Genomic DNA, 17803 nt, shown 5'->3' with positions numbered 1-17803 from the left:
AACCTTATACTTCTCTTCTAAGTGAACATTTGGATGTGTTGTGTATTTTCCAATTGTTCCAATATAATACACTAAGACGGGTCATGAAAGAATATTGGAAAAATATATTTCATATAAATCCCAATTTTGTGACATAATTTGAGCAAACAATTGGATACTTGATTGCAGCCCAATAGGTTGGGGGAGAGATTATGCCGCTGAAGAGTGAACCAGAAGTTCAAATAAACAATTTAAAATAAATTGTCATCTTGATCCTCGTATAAACGAATACGAACCAGAAGTTCAATATATTTCTCATTTGCAAAATTTATATAACTTATTATCGGCTACTAATATTCCAATTAAAGTAGGTTCTCTTGTTGGAAAATCTAATATTGCAAATGAGTTGTAGTCGGCCTGAAGCGTGATATTAAAGTCGGTTCCTATGTTAAAAGTCCTCTACCAAGAAAAGAAACTAAATTTAAAGATGATCCAAGTGAGGATATGAAAATTCTAAGAGTACTTTGACATATTTTATTTTTCAGTTCCAGAAGAACTACTCAACTACTTGAAATATTATTCAAGAAATCTCGATAAATTATGTCATGAATGAAATGTGATGGAATCAAAATTAAGTCAATATTGACAATATCTTTGTATACAATATAGCGTTAAAAGTGATCAATGATAACGAGGATCATTAGTCAAAGTCTATTAAAGATTATAGACAAAGTGAGAATTGACCAAAATAAATATATTCAATTGAAGAAGAATTAAACCCACTTTATAAGTGACTCATTTTGGACTTGTAGTCTGAACACCTCAAGGTGTGAAACCAATGAGATATAAGTGAATTTTTGTGAAAAAGCCAAATAAGATTGGTATAAAGCTTGATTTGTTGCTCAATGATTTTCACAAAGACCTAAGATTTATTTTGATGAAACATATCCACTTGTAGTGGATGGAATTCAATTTTGATATTTAATTATCCTTATAGTGCATGAAAGAGTTAATTTGAACATGGTGGATATGGTAACAACTAGTTAGCGTGACTAACTTGATAGTGATATTTAGAAACTCACTAAAGGGTTTAAAATATCAGAGATACATAATTTTGATCTCGAGAAAGTTAGTCCATTAAATTGATCAAGTATCTCTATGGGTTAAAACAACATGGACACTTGTGGTATAATTGTCTCAATGAATATTTTGTAAGGGAGAGATATACAAACAAGTCCATATGTCCTTGTGTTTTTAAGAAAAGATCCAGAAAATAACTTTCTATAACAGTTATCTACATGGATGACATAAAATTATTGGAACTCCTGAAGAGATTCCAAAAGCTATAAATCTCTTCAAGAAACAGTTTGAGATAAAGGACATAAAAAAGACAAAGTTATGTCTAGATTTATAAATTGAGCATTTGGACAATAGAAAAGGAAAATGTGCTCAACTGTTTGTATATGGACAAATCTCGTATATCGTGTACCTCGATGATGTTAGATCATTGAATGTGTAGAAGATTCTATTAGACCTTGAAAAGAGGATAAAAACTAATTGGTTCTAAAGTACCATATATGTAAGTATCATTCAAGCACTAATCTAACTTGCTAATATACAGATCACGATATATCAATTTTTAATAATTTATTATCAAGATACAATTCTTCACATATACGAAGACATTAGAACGGAGTCAAACATATACTTCATTACCTTAGAGGTACAACAGACATGAGTTTGTATTATACCAAAGTATCCAAATTCAAATTAACAGATTATGCAAGAATAGGTTAATTGTCAGATCCTCACAATGATAGATCACAAAAATGTTTTTGTTTACTTGTGGTGGTACAACTATTCCATAGAGATTAGTGAAACAAACAATAACCGTAACTTCATCTAATTATTCAGAACTTTTAGCACTACATGAGACAAGTCGAGAATGCATATGGTTGAGATCCTTAATCCAACAAATACAAAATACTTGTGGTTTGTCTTTTGGTAAAATAAATACAACGACCATATATGAAGATAATATTGCATGCATCGCTCAATTGAAAGATAGTTACATTAAAGTAGATCGAACAAAACATGTCTCTCCAAAGTTCTTTTTCACTCATGATCTTCGGAAAAATGGTGATATAAGCTCCAACAAATTTGTTCATGTGATAATCTTGCAGACTTTTTAGTGCTACAAATTGGTCTTCATCGTAGAAGAAATGATCATTCAGTTGAGGAGGAGAAATTAAATTTTCTTAATAGGATATTGTACTCTTTTTCCTTCACTAGATTTTTTTTCAATGGGTTTTTTTCTATTAAGGTTTTAACGAGACATATCCTAAACAAACATCAGAGAGGACTATTATGAATAATGAATTATTGTCTCCCTGTAATTTTCTTTCTTATTTGTAATAATATGTATTGATTAGTAACGAGATAGTTCATTCACAAAGAATGTTGTACTCGAGGCATATTCTTTATAGACATCCAAGAGGAAGTGTTATAAATGGTAAGATTATGGATGTCCATCAATTAAGAGATTTCAAGTTGATTTTTCTTTTATTACCTATGTCCTATAAATATAACTGATATTATATCAGAATCTCTTACCCTCATAATATGAAAAATATAATAAACTCTCTTCTTCTTTTTCTCTATTCTATTGTTTTATTCAGTTTGTTATTCAGTTTGATAACAATCATAAATTTATATGAACAAATATATTTCACTCATGATTCAAACATTGATTGTACATTTCGCTTTTGTTGAATAGTCCATATTAAACAAGAAGAATAATAGCAATTTATGAATTAGCCGTCACTAAGTTAAAGTCTATTTGATGCCCTTTAAACTAATCTACCTTGATGATAATTAAATTACAATATGTGGAAATTAGGACCCTTGTTTGTCTGGTCATGGAAGCAATTTCATTTTAAAATTTCAATTGCACATGCCACTTATTTTTCTAACTGAATAATAACTTTATTTTTCTATAGATGAATAACCTTCCCACTTGTCACTAATTTTTTTTATGTATAAAGTTGCTATCTAAAGACACACCTGGAATAGAATGTAATGGTAAATCTACCATCTATCTATTAAAATTCAATTGTATGAACTATTTAAATTATTCTTTTATTAATAAAAAAAGTATTTAAATAATTAACTAAATTTTTTTTTCATTCACATCTTTTGTTAGTGTATGACATCTGTCATTCATTTTTCAAATTTCACCAATAAATATTACACATTCATTTTTTCCTTGATTAAAATTTCAAAGTTTCGTACACTTTTTTTTAGTTTTATTTCAAATTTTTCTCACTATTTATTTATTATCACTAAAAATACTAATAATCTACGTTTTAATTTTAATAAAATTAAAAAGAAAATTTATCTCATAACAAACTATCAATACAATGTCTATTCTATAACATTGCTTATTAATTCCATTGCTTATTAAAAAATAATGTCTATTTTATTTTAATAAATTATTGTCTTAATTTGAGTGACAAATTCCTTATTTTTAAATATTAATTTTTTTCTTTCTCCATCTCGGTTCCTTTCTTCTTTTATTCTTTTTATATAATTATTTAATACAATTAAATTCATATGATTATTGTTTCTTTTATAATTAAGTAAATCATTTCAAATTTCAAATTTGTATCTAAATACATTTTATATCGCATCAAATTATTTTTTTATCTCACGGATTATAATCAACACAATATCTATTTTATTTTAATTAACAATTACTTTTATTTGAAAGACAATTTTTATATTCAAATGTTAATTTTTTCGTTTTTTTCTCTCCATCTCACGGGTCTTTTTTTATATAGTTATTTACACAATTGAATCTATATGTTTATTATTTATTTATAATTAAGTCACTCATTTCAAATTTACATGTGTCTAAATATATTCTTTATAATATCAAATAAATTTACCCGGGATATCTAACTAGTTATTTAATGATATGGATAATCATGTTCATCTTCTAATGATTTAATTAGTTAATTAGAATTGATGGAAATTAGCAGCCTACTTTTTCTAGTCATGGACGCAATTTCATACTTGAAAATTCTATTACATGTGTAACTTGTTTCTTACGGAATAACCACAAGAAGAATAATCTTCTCAATTATTACAAATTTTTCATGTAAATTTTTCCTATAAATACATCACTAGAGCACCATCGTTTATCATCAAACAACATTTAGCATTTCAAAATTAATTGTAATAGCTAAAATGAGTTCATATTCAGTAGTGTTATTGAAAGATGAGTAGAAAATCTCAAAACTGTTTTATTGATCAGCAAAACTTGTTTATATACAAACTAGTAGCTAAAATATAGCCAAAGAAAAAGGAAAAACAGTCTAAAAAACTAGTCTGTACAATAACAGAATAGCAAAAAATAAGGGAGTCTATTTTTGTAATACCCCCCCTCAAGTTGGAAGGTATATATCATGTAACCCCAACTTGGAGGTAAGAGATTGAAAAAGAGGTCTAGGGAGAGCTTTGGTAAGAGGATCCGCAAGCTGGTCTTGAGAAGAGACATGAACTAACTTGATGAAGTTGGACGAGACATGTTCACGAATGAAGTGGCAGTCGATGTCGATGTGCTTTGAACGCTCATTGCAAGTGGGATTGGTAGCCAACTGTATTGCTGATATGCTGTCACAATATACCATAACATGTGGTATGTTGATGTTGAAAGCTCTAAGTAATTGTCTTATCCAAAGTAACTCCGAAGTCAGTGTGGCCAGAGAACGATATTCAGCCTCAGCTGAAGATCTCGCCACGGTTTGTTGTTTCTTTGACTTCCATGTTATAAGGGATGTGCCAAGAAATACACAAAAACCTGTAGTAGACCTCCTAGAGGTAGTGCAGCTTCCCCAATCCGCATCGCAGTAAGCACTCAGGCGAATGGAAGAGGCAGTAGGGAACAGTAAACCTTGGCCCGGAGCTTTCTTCAAGTATTGAAGTAGATGATGGACAGCTTGCAGATGAGAAGTCCTTGGTTTGTTCATGAATTGGCTAAGTTTATTAACCGCAAAAGTTATATCCGGTCTTGATATAGTAAGGTATATAAGGCGTCCAATTAACCTCCTATATTGTGAAGCATCCTGTAAAGGGTCCCCATCTGTCTCATTGAGAATGATGTTAGCATCCATAGGAGTGTGGAGAGGTTTGGAACCTAAAAAACCAGTGTCCTCTAATAATTGTAAAGTGTATTTTCGTTGACACAAGGATATTCCATGACTGGAGTGTGCAATCTCAAGTCCCAAAAAATAGTGAAGATCACCCAATACTTTTAACTTAAAGTTGTTCTCTAACATGTGCTTGGTAGCATCAATTAGGGACTGATTTGGACCAGCCACCAAAATATCATCGACGTAAACAAGGAGTACAATGAGATCAGCACCAGTTCCTCTAGTAAAAAGAGAGTTGTCTGCTGTACTCTGTTGGAAACCATGCTGTTGGATGACAGTGGAGAACTTGGTGTACCATTGCCTAGAAGCTTGTTTAAGGCCATATAGTGATCTATTTAGTTTGCAAACAAGGTTCTTACCATGAGCAGGATAACCAAGTGGCAGTTGCATATAAACTTCTTCCTCAAGTTCACCATTGAGAAAGGCATTGTTAATGTCCAATTGTAGCAGGGACCAGTTTTTCTGAGCAGCAATAGCTAGCAGGATACGGACTGTGGCAAGCTTTGCTACCGGCGAGATAGTCTCTGTGAAGTCTATGCCACATTGTTGTGTGTAGCCTTTGGCTACCAAGCGGGCCTTGTACTTGTCAAGGGAGCCATCTGCTTTGTATTTGACCTTGTAGATCCACCGACAACCAATGGGGCGTTTGTCTTGAGGAAGTTCCTGAATAGTCCAAGTATGATTGAGTTCTAGAGCTGCAATCTCAGCAGCCATTGCATCTCTCCACTCAGCAATTTGAACAGCTTGATGATAGTATTCGGGCTCATAAATTGCTGTGACTTGCATGATAAAGTTCTTGTATCCCGGAGATAATCTATCATAGGATACAGTATTCTGAATGGGGTAGGTTAAGCCACATTGGTATTCATGCAGGTAAGCAGGGGGTTTAGAAATTCTAGTTGATCTACGAAGAGCAGGGACATCTGTAGGGGGAGTTGGATCGGGAATAATGTCTATGGTAGACGGGGGTGAGGGAGGAATGGGTTCTGAAGAAATGTTGGGGATAGGGGAAGGTGGTGGCAACTGTTGTTGGTCATTAGCTGATGAAAGATCAGGAATAGTGTGAGGGATGGTTGAGTTATCAGTGTTTTCTAAGGAGGGGTCTATAGTGATGTTAGTAGTGGTTGTTTGAGGTTCATTTGGAGAAGGACTAGGAAAAACAACATCTAATGGTGGCGGGTGAACAATGGGTAAGGGAATATTTGTGGAAAGGTTGAGAGATTGACCATTATGGTGATCCTTGAAAGGAAATGAAGACTCTAAGAACACCACATCTCTGGAAATGATGAATTTCTGATTTTGCAAGTCATATAGCTTGTATCCTTTGTATCCTTGAGGATACCCCATGAAGACACACGGACTAGCTCTTGGACTAAATTTGTTTCTGGTTGACATAATGGTGGATGCATGACTAAGACATCCAAAGACCTTGATGAGAGAGTAATCAGGTTCCTTGTTAAATAAAACTTCAAAAGGAGATTTGCCATCTAAGTTTGGAGTAGGAGTCCGATTAATCAAGTAGGTGGCAGCAGAAACACATTCACCCCAGAATTGAATTGGAATGAACGCTTGGAATCGGAGAGCTCTAGCTACATTCAAGAGGTGTTGGTGTTTCCTCTCTACAACAGCATTTTGTTCAGGCCTGTAAGGACAAGAAAATTGGTGCACAGTACCAATGCTCTGCAAAAAATCAGTTAGCAAGAATTCTCTAGCATTATCAGTTCTAATGATCTTGATTACTTTTCCAAATTGAGTTTCTGTATATTTAAAAAAACACTTGATTAAGTGTGTTGCATCAGATTTATTTTTCATCAAATGTATCCAAGTAAATTTTGAATGATCATCGACAATTGTTAGAAAGTATTGGTAGCCATCATGAGTGATCTTGGAAAAAGGTCCCCAAGTATCACAATGAATTAGATCAAAATTCTGGGATGAGACATTTTGTTGAGAGGGAAAAGCTAATCGTTTTTGTTTAGCTAAAGGGCAAACACTGCAGTATTCCGAATTAAATTTTGCATTGACAATAAATGGAACTTTATTGCTGAGTAAATGAAGAACAAAATCAGACAAATGGCCCATTCTGTTGTGCCAAAGTTTAGCTAAATCCGACATACTACCAACATTGTTACAAATAGTGGAATTTGAATTAACAACAGAAACAGGATCAGGTGAACCAGAAACAGATTTGGATGCACTATTAGATGTGGAAGAGCAGTCAGTGAATGGAAATAGACCATTGATGAGATCACATCTTCCAATCACCTTCTGGTGTGTGCGATCCTGTATGAGACAACAATTTTCAATGAAAAAAACATCAAATTTCTGGGTGTTTAATAAAGCACCAACTGAAATTAAGTTGACATTGAAAGTGGGAATGTGCAAAACATTTGTGATTGTAAAAGAGTGACTCAGGGAAATACTTCCTATGCCACATACTTTAATTTTTTGTTTATTTGGTAGAGTGACATGGGTGTTATGGAGCACAATATAATTGGTGAACTTAGTTATGTCATTACATATGTGGGCGGAGGCACCAGAATCAACCAGCCAAAGAGAAAAAGCAGATTTAGGCAAAGATTCGAGAACCGAAAAACTGATGCCAAGACAGAATTCACCTGATTTTTCACTTGTAGAGACTGCAGCATCAGCCATTTGAGCTTGAATGTATGTCATCATTTGCTGATATTGTGCGGCAGAAGGAGTACTGGTGGATGATTCTATCACATGGTTTGCAAAAGCCTTGAACTTTTTGTAATAAGTGTGTGTCTTAGGGTTAATATTTCTTGTGGGGAGTCAAGTTGCATATGCACAAGACTCGTCAACAGACTACGTGAACGCCCACAACGCAGCAAGATCGCAGGTTGGTGTTTCAGATATTGCCTGGGACGATACTGTCGCTGCTTTTGCACAAAACTATGCTAATCAACGTAAGGATTGTCAACTAATCCACTCCGGTGGTGGTGGCCGTTACGGGGAGAATATCGCGGTGAGCTCGGGTGGCATGAGCGGTACAGATGCAGTGAAGTTGTGGGTGGATGAGAAATCCGACTATGATTATGATAGTAATACATGTGCTGCTGGTAAAGTGTGTGGCCATTATACTCAAGTTGTTTGGAGAAACTCAGTTCGACTTGGATGTGCGAAAGTGAGTTGTGACAATGGAGGAACTTTCATTACTTGCAACTATGATCCACCTGGTAACTATAATGGCGAGAAACCATACTAAGTGCATGAAGAAATATCATCATAAGTTTTCAATTCAGCTATAGAATTCATAAATAATACTAAAACATATGTGTCGCACCCCAATTTTTGACCCACGCATTTTCATTCATTTTGATGTTATCGCATTCATATTTCATGTGCATATCTTGAAAAAAATCTGACCTTTTAAAGTCAACAAAAAATAGCTTTAGATAGTTTAGAGTTATTTTAGTTTTTAATATCATTTTATTTTTATAGTTTTATTTTTATATCATTTTATTTTCTAATTTCAATTTTTATATCATTTTTATCTTCTAGTTTCAATTTTTATTTAATATATCTCATTAGATTAGATTAATTTTAGTCTTAATAGCATTTTAGATGTAATTGGAATTAACATTTTTTTAATAGTATATTAGATTCAATTTTAGTTTTAACATTTTTTTTAGATAATTTAGATAATTTTTTATTTATTATTGTTAATTTTTATTTTTGTTTATTATTACTAATTTCTTTTAGGAAAAAATATTAAAAAAAAATAAAAGTCCTTTTTATTAAATTTAGGCCCATTTTTGGTCTTAAGCCCATTTACTTTTACAAAAAATAGTACACAAAGAAAAAAAGGGGTTTTCACGGTTTCTGCTACATCTAAGCACTACCCTGCAATTTGCTGTCCAATACAAGCCAAAGATTTCACTAATTGGTCCCTCCAAAACTCTGCATCTTTCTCCAACAAACACAATGCTCCAAAATACTGTCCAATACGTCCAAATTACTGCTACCATTCTGCATAAAGCTGCTCCACCAAGCTGCTGCCCTGCATCATAAAACGGTCCATAGCTTGCACTAAATGGGATAAGCACCAATCTGCAGCAAGAAAAGCACACAAAACAGTCACCAAAAATGTTCAAAATCATCTCAATTTTCCCCCCATTTTTCAAAGAGTCTTGACTATAAACAAACAGGGGGAGCTACACGAAGAAAAAAGCACAAATTCCCTCAAAAAAATCTCAGCTCAAAACCTCCCTGCAAACCCTTGATACAGAGCCTCAAACCTCTGCCCAAATTCCTTCAAAAACCACTCGAATACAACACTCCATCACCAACAATAACTCTGAAAATCCTCACCACACTCAACCTTAACCTTCACTCTCAGACCCAACCTTTCATTTATCTTCACTCATCACCATACAATACTGACTCCCACAATACAGAACCTCTCTGCATATCTCAATTGAACCTTCCCTAACCATCCTTCACTCAGCCTAGACACCCTCACGCTTTCAACTCTCACTCTCATTACAAACCACAATACGCCTCAACCTTAACTCAAAGCACCAACTTGCTTCCATCAACATCACATAACAAATCAAACAAAAGAACACACACAGTTCAACACAGAAAAATCCATACAACCTTACAAACTCACTCGAAAACAGCAAAACTCACAACATTCAAAAAACTCAGAATCACCGCAAATCCAACAGAAGAAGACGAAGAAGAGCAGACTTCAAAGATCAGAAGCATATCTGGAGCTTTATTTCGATGTAACTTTCATGTTTTGCTTTTCCTTTTTTCGATTTCTATTGAATCTTGCTTGTAATCTATAAACTATCTCTGAATATAGTGAGAAACTGGGGTAGAAGGGTTTAATTTGGGACTTAGGGTTCATGATTTTATGATGTTTTGTTGTTGAAATCATGAGCAATCGTGAGAGATTGAGAGAGACGAGAGATTTCTTTCTCTTTCTTTCTTCGTTTACGAGAGAAGAGGCATGTAGTTCCTCTTAGGGTTCTCTACCCATTTGGTTGAGGTGGTTATGTTGGGTCATGGACCGACCCGGTTCGGTTCCCCTCTAGAATCTGGCCCATTGATTCATTTATTTTATTTTGTTTACAGCTTCTCCTTTTTTATGGGCCTTACCACTCAAATTCCGGGTACACCCCCCATGGCCCAATATATTTATCTTTCACTATTTTTTGTTCTATATTTTTTTATCTCATTTCTTTTCTTTTTTTATATAATAAAATGATAAGTAATTTCTTCTTTTTAGTTAAAAGTTTGCTTTCATATAAAATCACAAAAAATGTTCTACTGTTTATTTTATTTACTAGATTTTATAAAAAGACAAAAAATATATTCTTTAGATGTATGTTTAGAATTTATCAAAAACATTTCAAAATGATTCAAAAATACCTTTTTTAATCGAATCGAATTTTGAGTCTTAATGGATGAATCAAGGAGAGTTCGTACGTACTTGTACGATTTGTCCTAAAAGTATTTGGGTGATGGCCGTTAAGCTTTTATTCGAATACTTTGATTCCGTTAAAGGCTCCATAAAACTCGATTTAATTCACCATTTTCTTTACAAAAAAAAAAAAACACTTTCATTTAATCAAATCATTTTATCTATAATGGAAAGAAGAGTTTGTATGTACTTATACAAATTGTTCTTAAACATTTAGGCGATGGCCGTTAACCCTTTGTTTGGATGTTTAAACTCCATTAAAGACTTCTTAAAAATTTTATTTAACTCACTCTTTTTTACAAAAACGCTTTTCTTTTAATCAAATCAAATTTAGTCTATAATGGATAATGAAGAAGGGTTTGTACGTACTTGTACAAGTTGTTCTTCAAGTGTTCAAGCGATGGCCGTTAAGCCATTGTTTGAGCGCGTAGACTCCATTAAAAGACTTCATAAAAAACTTGTTTTAGCGAGTTCCTCTTTCAAGTATCTTAAGCGATGGCCGTTAAGCTTTTGTTTAAATACTTGGATCCAATTAAATGTATTTCAACTCATCAAATCATCTTCATCACCTACGAGGAGGTTGTACGTACTTGTACAATTTTCTCTTTCAAACATTTAGACGATGGCCGTTAAGCTTTTGTTTAAATGTTTGATTTCTCTTAACAAACAAACTTTCAATTCATTCACACCCTTTTACATTCTAAAACACTTTTTTTCATAAAAACGAGACACTTATTCAATTTCAATACGAACATACTTCCACAAGTGAAGATCTAACATCTTCCACTCGAATGCGATGATGGCCAAAATCATGTCTTATATTGATTTAGTCATCCATTCTTGTAGTGATATCACATCCATGTGCGCGTAGTATTTCCATTTGAAAGCGATCGAGTACCTCTCGCTAAAATCAACCAACAAACTTTTCGTAGTTTGCCCGAACTACGATTGCTTTGACTTTCCTATTGCACTAGGGAATACGTAGGCACAAGATACAAATGTCTTGGCGAGCACAATAATAAAAAACCTTTTTTTTTTTGTTCCTTTCTTATTTCCAACCTAATAAATAACGCAAGTAGATATAAGCTAACGATCGATCACAAGATTAACTAAATGGGTCCCATCGAGTACGATGGAGGTGAGGGGTGCTAATACCTTCCTCTTGCTTAACCGACTCCCGAACCCTAATTTGGTTGCGATGACCATCTTATCCTTTTCCTTTTCTTTCGTGGGTTTTATCGATATTTCCCCTTTCCTTTTTGGAATAAATAAAGTTCGGTGGCGACTCTGTTGTACTTCGAATGCGTGAAAACGCGTCGAGTCACATTTTTACCGCTACAGAAAGTGGCGACTCTGCTGGGGATAACCTAAGAGAGTCAACCCTAGTTTAGTTTTTTCTTGTATTATTGTTAGCTTTATTTATTTGTTTATTTATTGCCTTTATTATTTGATTTCTTATTTTATGGTTGGAATATCTTGTTTTTTTGGCACTTTGTGGACAAAGCTCTACACCCGAGCTCAAGAAACACATAAGATAAGATGGTGGTTTAGTATTAAACTTGCTTGACGTAGTGTCAAGTAGGAGATACTAATACCCCGCCTAGAGTAGGTCCTTTGAGAAGATGTCTTTGGTTGAGTAAGTTATTTACTCGAGCGATGATGTTTTCAATTTGGATCGTTAACTCTAGGGACCTTTAGAAAAACCCTTAAACCATGACTTTTTAGGAAATGGTGGTTTCGCGCCCAACTTGCGTAACGTAACTATTACCGTGGGTAAGTGCGAAAACCACACTCAGAATAGGCTTCATTTGAAAACATGGTTGTGTGGGAAGTTATTTGCTAGATGATCAAGTTTTCAAAAGGAGCTCGTAACTCTGAGAACCGCGTCTAGAACCTTGTAAAAAAAAACCTTAGAACTATCCTATTGTGTGCCACTTTGTGCTGAGAAATCAGAATGTTTCTGTTCCATATGATTTGAAATCCATTACATGTAAACCATACATTACATAACATGGCATACATCTTTGCATAAAAATAACAAAAAATTTCATGCATCCATATTCATACATTCAAGTTGCCATTTCATATCGTCTGTCTTCATCTTCACACTTGTTTGTCCACTGTCAAGCTGGATCCTCAACACTTGGGACTGGAATTATGTTTCACTAAACTATGGAAGAGCTTAAACGAGAAGAAGATCAATCAAATGGGTTAAGAATGATAAGTTACTAGTGTTTCAAACAGGATAGCTCCTCCTCGTCACTGATTAGTCATTGGGCCTTGTTTCCTTCTGTTTGTAATTTCCTTATGTTATTTTGTGTACTGCATTGAACTTTGTTTGTTCCTGAATGTTAATTTTAATGAAATGAGCATTGCATATTTGAATCAATCCATTTACATCCACTGTGGTTATCTTTATGCTTTATCTTAAAAAAAATAAAAATATATCTCTTGTTCGCTTTCTTTTGTTTATGCAAAGATTGCAGGGAGGATGATGAAAACAAAATACTCAAATTGTTGAATTGTATGCTTTCAAATAGAACTATGCTGATGATGTAAAGGCATTGTTTCAATCCCCAAACACTGGAGAAATAAGGAGCTAATCCCTAGTCAACCCTTTGAGCCTTCGAAGTTGGAGTTTCTTTTAAACAAAAAAAAAACCCAGCAATTTTAACCTTGGGCAGGGTAGTTCTCAATTAATTTGTTTGTACATTCAAATTCAAGAGAATCATCAAGTACACCTTTCAATAAGGGTTTCAATCAAAAGTGACCAAGATGGTTATCATTAATCATTCTCAAGGCAGTCACTATCTTTCCAATATCAAAAAATTCAAAAAAGAAAAAGCCCGCTAAGTCAACACCTATGAAGGAGACTTAGGCAAAACTGGGGCATCCCGCTGACTGTGATCTCAAATGAAACAGTTCAGGCAAAAGTTAGGGATATAAAGCAAAAAAGGAGAAGTCAATAAATTCCTTGAACAACAATAAGACATTGTGACTATCAAAAGGAAGAAGTGACTGCCATCTCAAAAATTCCCTTGGCAGTTGCATATAAACTTCTTCCTCAAGTTCACCATTGAGAAAGGCATTGTTAATGTCCAATTGTAGCAGGGACCAGTTTTTCTGAGCAGCAATAGCTAGCAGGATACGGACTGTGGCAAGCTTTGCTACCGGCGAGATAGTCTCTGTGAAGTCTATGCCACATTGTTGTGTGTAGCCTTTGGCTACCAAGCGGGCCTTGTACTTGTCAAGGGAGCCATCTGCTTTGTATTTGACCTTGTAGATCCACCGACAACCAATGGGGCGTTTGTCTTGAGGAAGTTCCTGAATAGTCCAAGTATGATTGAGTTCTAGAGCTGCAATCTCAGCAGCCATTGCATCTCTCCACTCAGCAATTTGAACAGCTTGATGATAGTATTCGGGCTCATAAATTGCTGTGACTTGCATGATAAAGTTCTTGTATCCCGGAGATAATCTATCATAGGATACAGTATTCTGAATGGGGTAGGTTAAGCCACATTGGTATTCATGCAGGTAAGCAGGGGGTTTAGAAATTCTAGTTGATCTACGAAGAGCAGGGACATCTGTAGGGGGAGTTGGATCGGGAATAATGTCTATGGTAGACGGGGGTGAGGGAGGAATGGGTTCTGAAGAAATGTTGGGGATAGGGGAAGGTGGTGGCAACTGTTGTTGGTCATTAGCTGATGAAAGATCAGGAATAGTGTGAGGGATGGTTGAGTTATCAGTGTTTTCTAAGGAGGGGTCTATAGTGATGTTAGTAGTGGTTGTTTGAGGTTCATTTGGAGAAGGACTAGGAAAAACAACATCTAATGGTGGCGGGTGAACAATGGGTAAGGGAATATTTGTGGAAAGGTTGAGAGATTGACCATTATGGTGATCCTTGAAAGGAAATGAAGACTCTAAGAACACCACATCTCTGGAAATGATGAATTTCTGATTTTGCAAGTCATATAGCTTGTATCCTTTGTATCCTTGAGGATACCCCATGAAGACACACGGACTAGCTCTTGGACTAAATTTGTTTCTGGTTGACATAATGGTGGATGCATGACTAAGACATCCAAAGACCTTGATGAGAGAGTAATCAGGTTCCTTGTTAAATAAAACTTCAAAAGGAGATTTGCCATCTAAGTTTGGAGTAGGAGTCCGATTAATCAAGTAGGTGGCAGCAGAAACACATTCACCCCAGAATTGAATTGGAATGAACGCTTGGAATCGGAGAGCTCTAGCTACATTCAAGAGGTGTTGGTGTTTCCTCTCTACAACAGCATTTTGTTCAGGCCTGTAAGGACAAGAAAATTGGTGCACAGTACCAATGCTCTGCAAAAAATCAGTTAGCAAGAATTCTCTAGCATTATCAGTTCTAATGATCTTGATTACTTTTCCAAATTGAGTTTCTGTATATTTAAAAAAACACTTGATTAAGTGTGTTGCATCAGATTTATTTTTCATCAAATGTATCCAAGTAAATTTTGAATGATCATCGACAATTGTTAGAAAGTATTGGTAGCCATCATGAGTGATCTTGGAAAAAGGTCCCCAAGTATCACAATGAATTAGATCAAAATTCTGGGGTGAGACATTTTGTTGAGAGGGAAAAGCTAATCGTTTTTGTTTAGCTAAAGGGCAAACACTGCAGTATTCCGAATTAAATTTTGCATTGACAATAAATGGAACTTTATTGCTGAGTAAATGAAGAACAAAATCAGACAAATGGCCCATTCTGTTGTGCCAAAGTTTAGCTAAATCCGACATACTACCAACATTGTTACAAATAGTGGAATTTGAATTAACAACAGAAACAGGATCAGGTGAACCAGAAACAGATTTGGATGCACTATTAGATGTGGAAGAGCAGTCAGTGAATGGAAATAGACCATTGATGAGATCACATCTTCCAATCACCTTCTGGTGTGTGCGATCCTGTATGAGACAACAATTTTCAATGAAAAAAACATCAAATTTCTGGGTGTTTAATAAAGCACCAACTGAAATTAAGTTGACATTGAAAGTGGGAATGTGCAAAACATTTGTGATTGTAAAAGAGTGACTCAGGGAAATCCTTCCTATGCCACATACTTTAATTTTTTGTTTATTTGGTAGAGTGACATGGGTGTTATGGAGCACAATATAATTGGTGAACTTAGTTATGTCATTACATATGTGGGCGGAGGCACCAGAATCAACCAGCCAAAGAGAAAAAGCAGATTTAGGCAAAGATTCGAGAACCGAAAAACTGATGCCAAGACAGAATTCACCTGATTTTTCACTTGTAGAGACTGCAGCATCAGCCATTTGAGCTTGAATGTATGTCATCATTTGCTGATATTGTGCGGCAGAAGGAGTACTGGTGGATGATTCTATCACATGGTTTGCAAAAGCCTTGAACTTTTTGTAATAAGTGTGTGTCTTAGGGTTAATATTTCTTGTGGGGAGTCAAGTTGCATATGCACAAGACTCGTCAACAGACTACGTGAACGCCCACAACGCAGCAAGATCGCAGGTTGGTGTTTCAGATATTGCCTGGGACGATACTGTCGCTGCTTTTGCACAAAACTATGCTAATCAACGTAAGGATTGTCAACTAATCCACTCCGGTGGTGGTGGCCGTTACGGGGAGAATATCGCGGTGAGCTCGGGTGGCATGAGCGGTACAGATGCAGTGAAGTTGTGGGTGGATGAGAAATCCGACTATGATTATGATAGTAATACATGTGCTGCTGGTAAAGTGTGTGGCCATTATACTCAAGTTGTTTGGAGAAACTCAGTTCGACTTGGATGTGCGAAAGTGAGTTGTGACAATGGAGGAACTTTCATTACTTGCAACTATGATCCACCTGGTAACTATAATGGCGAGAAACCATACTAAGTGCATGAAGAAATATCATCATAAGTTTTCAATTCAGCTATAGAATTCATAAATAATACTAAAACATATGTACGTGATGAGTTTCTGACTCGTTATTTTATATATGTTGATAGTTCTCAAATGTTTATGTGAGTTAATCATATGTATAACTTGCAAGTTAATTATTACCATCAGTCTAAAAGAAATTGTGGTATTTAATATATGAAATCTCTCTTGTATTCTCTCACACTTCTTCTTTCTTCGATAAGAGATCATGGAGTTAATGAATTTAATATTTTATATACTTTCTATATCACTATTTTATTTTTTGAAATAGTACTATTTTAAAAAAAATTTATTTTAAATAATTCAATTAAAAAAATTCACTTAGAGGCTTGAGAGTTGGTTTTTGAAGAATTTTGGGAAAAGATTTTGGAGTGTTGCGTCATGGTTTTAAATTACAGTTGTAGCTGTTGATGCGGTTACGGTTGCGGATGTTTTGATTGTGGTCATTGTGCTTGTTGCGATTTGCATTGCGGCCGTTGCGGTGTGAATTTTTAAAAGAAGGTGCTTTTTTGTGTAAGCAAGATTTAATATAAGGGAGAACTAAGGGTTCCCCAACCTGATTGCACGAGAAGACGGGAAGACCCTACAAAGTGTTTGAAATATTATATTAAAAAACACTTAATCTTTTGTTTTTTCATTACATAAGAAAAAAGTAAATCGAGTTTTACAATTTTAATATATTGATTTTTGATGAAAATACTTAAAAAAATATTATTAAAATTAGGTTTAATGTACTTTTTATTCTCTCTAAATATCTCAAACTTCGTTTTTAGTCCCTCTAAAATTTTCCTTCAAACAATGATCCTCCTAAAATTTTAAAATTTAACTTTTGGTCCCTCATGACAAAATCGTAGCTAAATTGGTCTCTAATTTCGTCGCTAAATAAAAAATCATCGCTAAAACCGTCGCTAAAAGTCAGGAGGGACCAAAAGCTAAATTTTAAAATTTATGAGGACCATTCTTCGAAGGAAAATTTTAAAGGGACTAAAAACGAAGTTTGAAATATTTAGAGGGATGAAAAAGTTCATTAACCCTTAAAATTATTTAATGTACTTCCTAGTACAGCTATAGAAAAGATTTTAAAATCACACTATAATTGCAGTTTAATGCAGTTGTGGACGCAACCATATCCACAATATTGCAGATGCAATTGCGGTTGTAGACCGTAATTTAAAACAATATACTACATTAGCATATAGTAATATTTTTAAAATGCGGTAG

The 17803-nt window shown here is 34.6% G+C and overlaps 2 protein-coding genes across 2 annotated transcripts; both read left to right on the top strand.

Moving 5' to 3' along the window:
• The first annotated feature begins 7861 nt into the window (after positions 1-7861).
• On the top strand, positions 7862-8486 carry LOC131598009 (pathogenesis-related protein 1-like). Its single transcript, XM_058870662.1, has 2 exons — positions 7862-7922; positions 7955-8486. The coding sequence occupies exons 1-2, from the start codon at positions 7862-7864 to the stop codon at positions 8419-8421; spliced, it is 528 nt and encodes a 175-aa protein (XP_058726645.1). The 3' UTR covers positions 8422-8486.
• Positions 8487-15977: 7491 nt separating this feature from the next.
• On the top strand, positions 15978-16670 carry LOC131597994 (pathogenesis-related protein 1-like). Its single transcript, XM_058870651.1, has 2 exons — positions 15978-16038; positions 16071-16670. The coding sequence occupies exons 1-2, from the start codon at positions 15978-15980 to the stop codon at positions 16535-16537; spliced, it is 528 nt and encodes a 175-aa protein (XP_058726634.1). The 3' UTR covers positions 16538-16670.
• The last annotated feature ends 1133 nt before the right edge of the window (positions 16671-17803 follow it).

Source organism: Vicia villosa, linkage group LG1 (genome assembly GCF_029867415.1).
Source record: "Vicia villosa cultivar HV-30 ecotype Madison, WI linkage group LG1, Vvil1.0, whole genome shotgun sequence".
In the NCBI taxonomy this organism is placed as follows: Eukaryota; Viridiplantae; Streptophyta; class Magnoliopsida; order Fabales; family Fabaceae; genus Vicia; species Vicia villosa.
Note: the sequence above shows the minus strand (reverse complement) of the source record. Positions and strands in the feature narration are given on the sequence as shown.

What these genes read in the sequence shown, in the direction of transcription:
- LOC131597994 (XM_058870651.1), top strand. Translation starts at nt 15,978, where the DNA reads ATGTCATCATTTGCTGATATTGTGCGGCAGAAGGAGTACTGGTGGATG. An exon ending in GTGGATGATTCTATCACATG is followed by an intron (nt 16,039 to 16,070) that starts GTTTGCAAAAGC and finishes TTTTGTAATAAG; the next exon opens with TGTGTGTCTTAGGGTTAATA.
- LOC131598009 (XM_058870662.1), top strand. Translation starts at nt 7,862, where the DNA reads ATGTCATCATTTGCTGATATTGTGCGGCAGAAGGAGTACTGGTGGATG. An exon ending in GTGGATGATTCTATCACATG is followed by an intron (nt 7,923 to 7,954) that starts GTTTGCAAAAGC and finishes TTTTGTAATAAG; the next exon opens with TGTGTGTCTTAGGGTTAATA.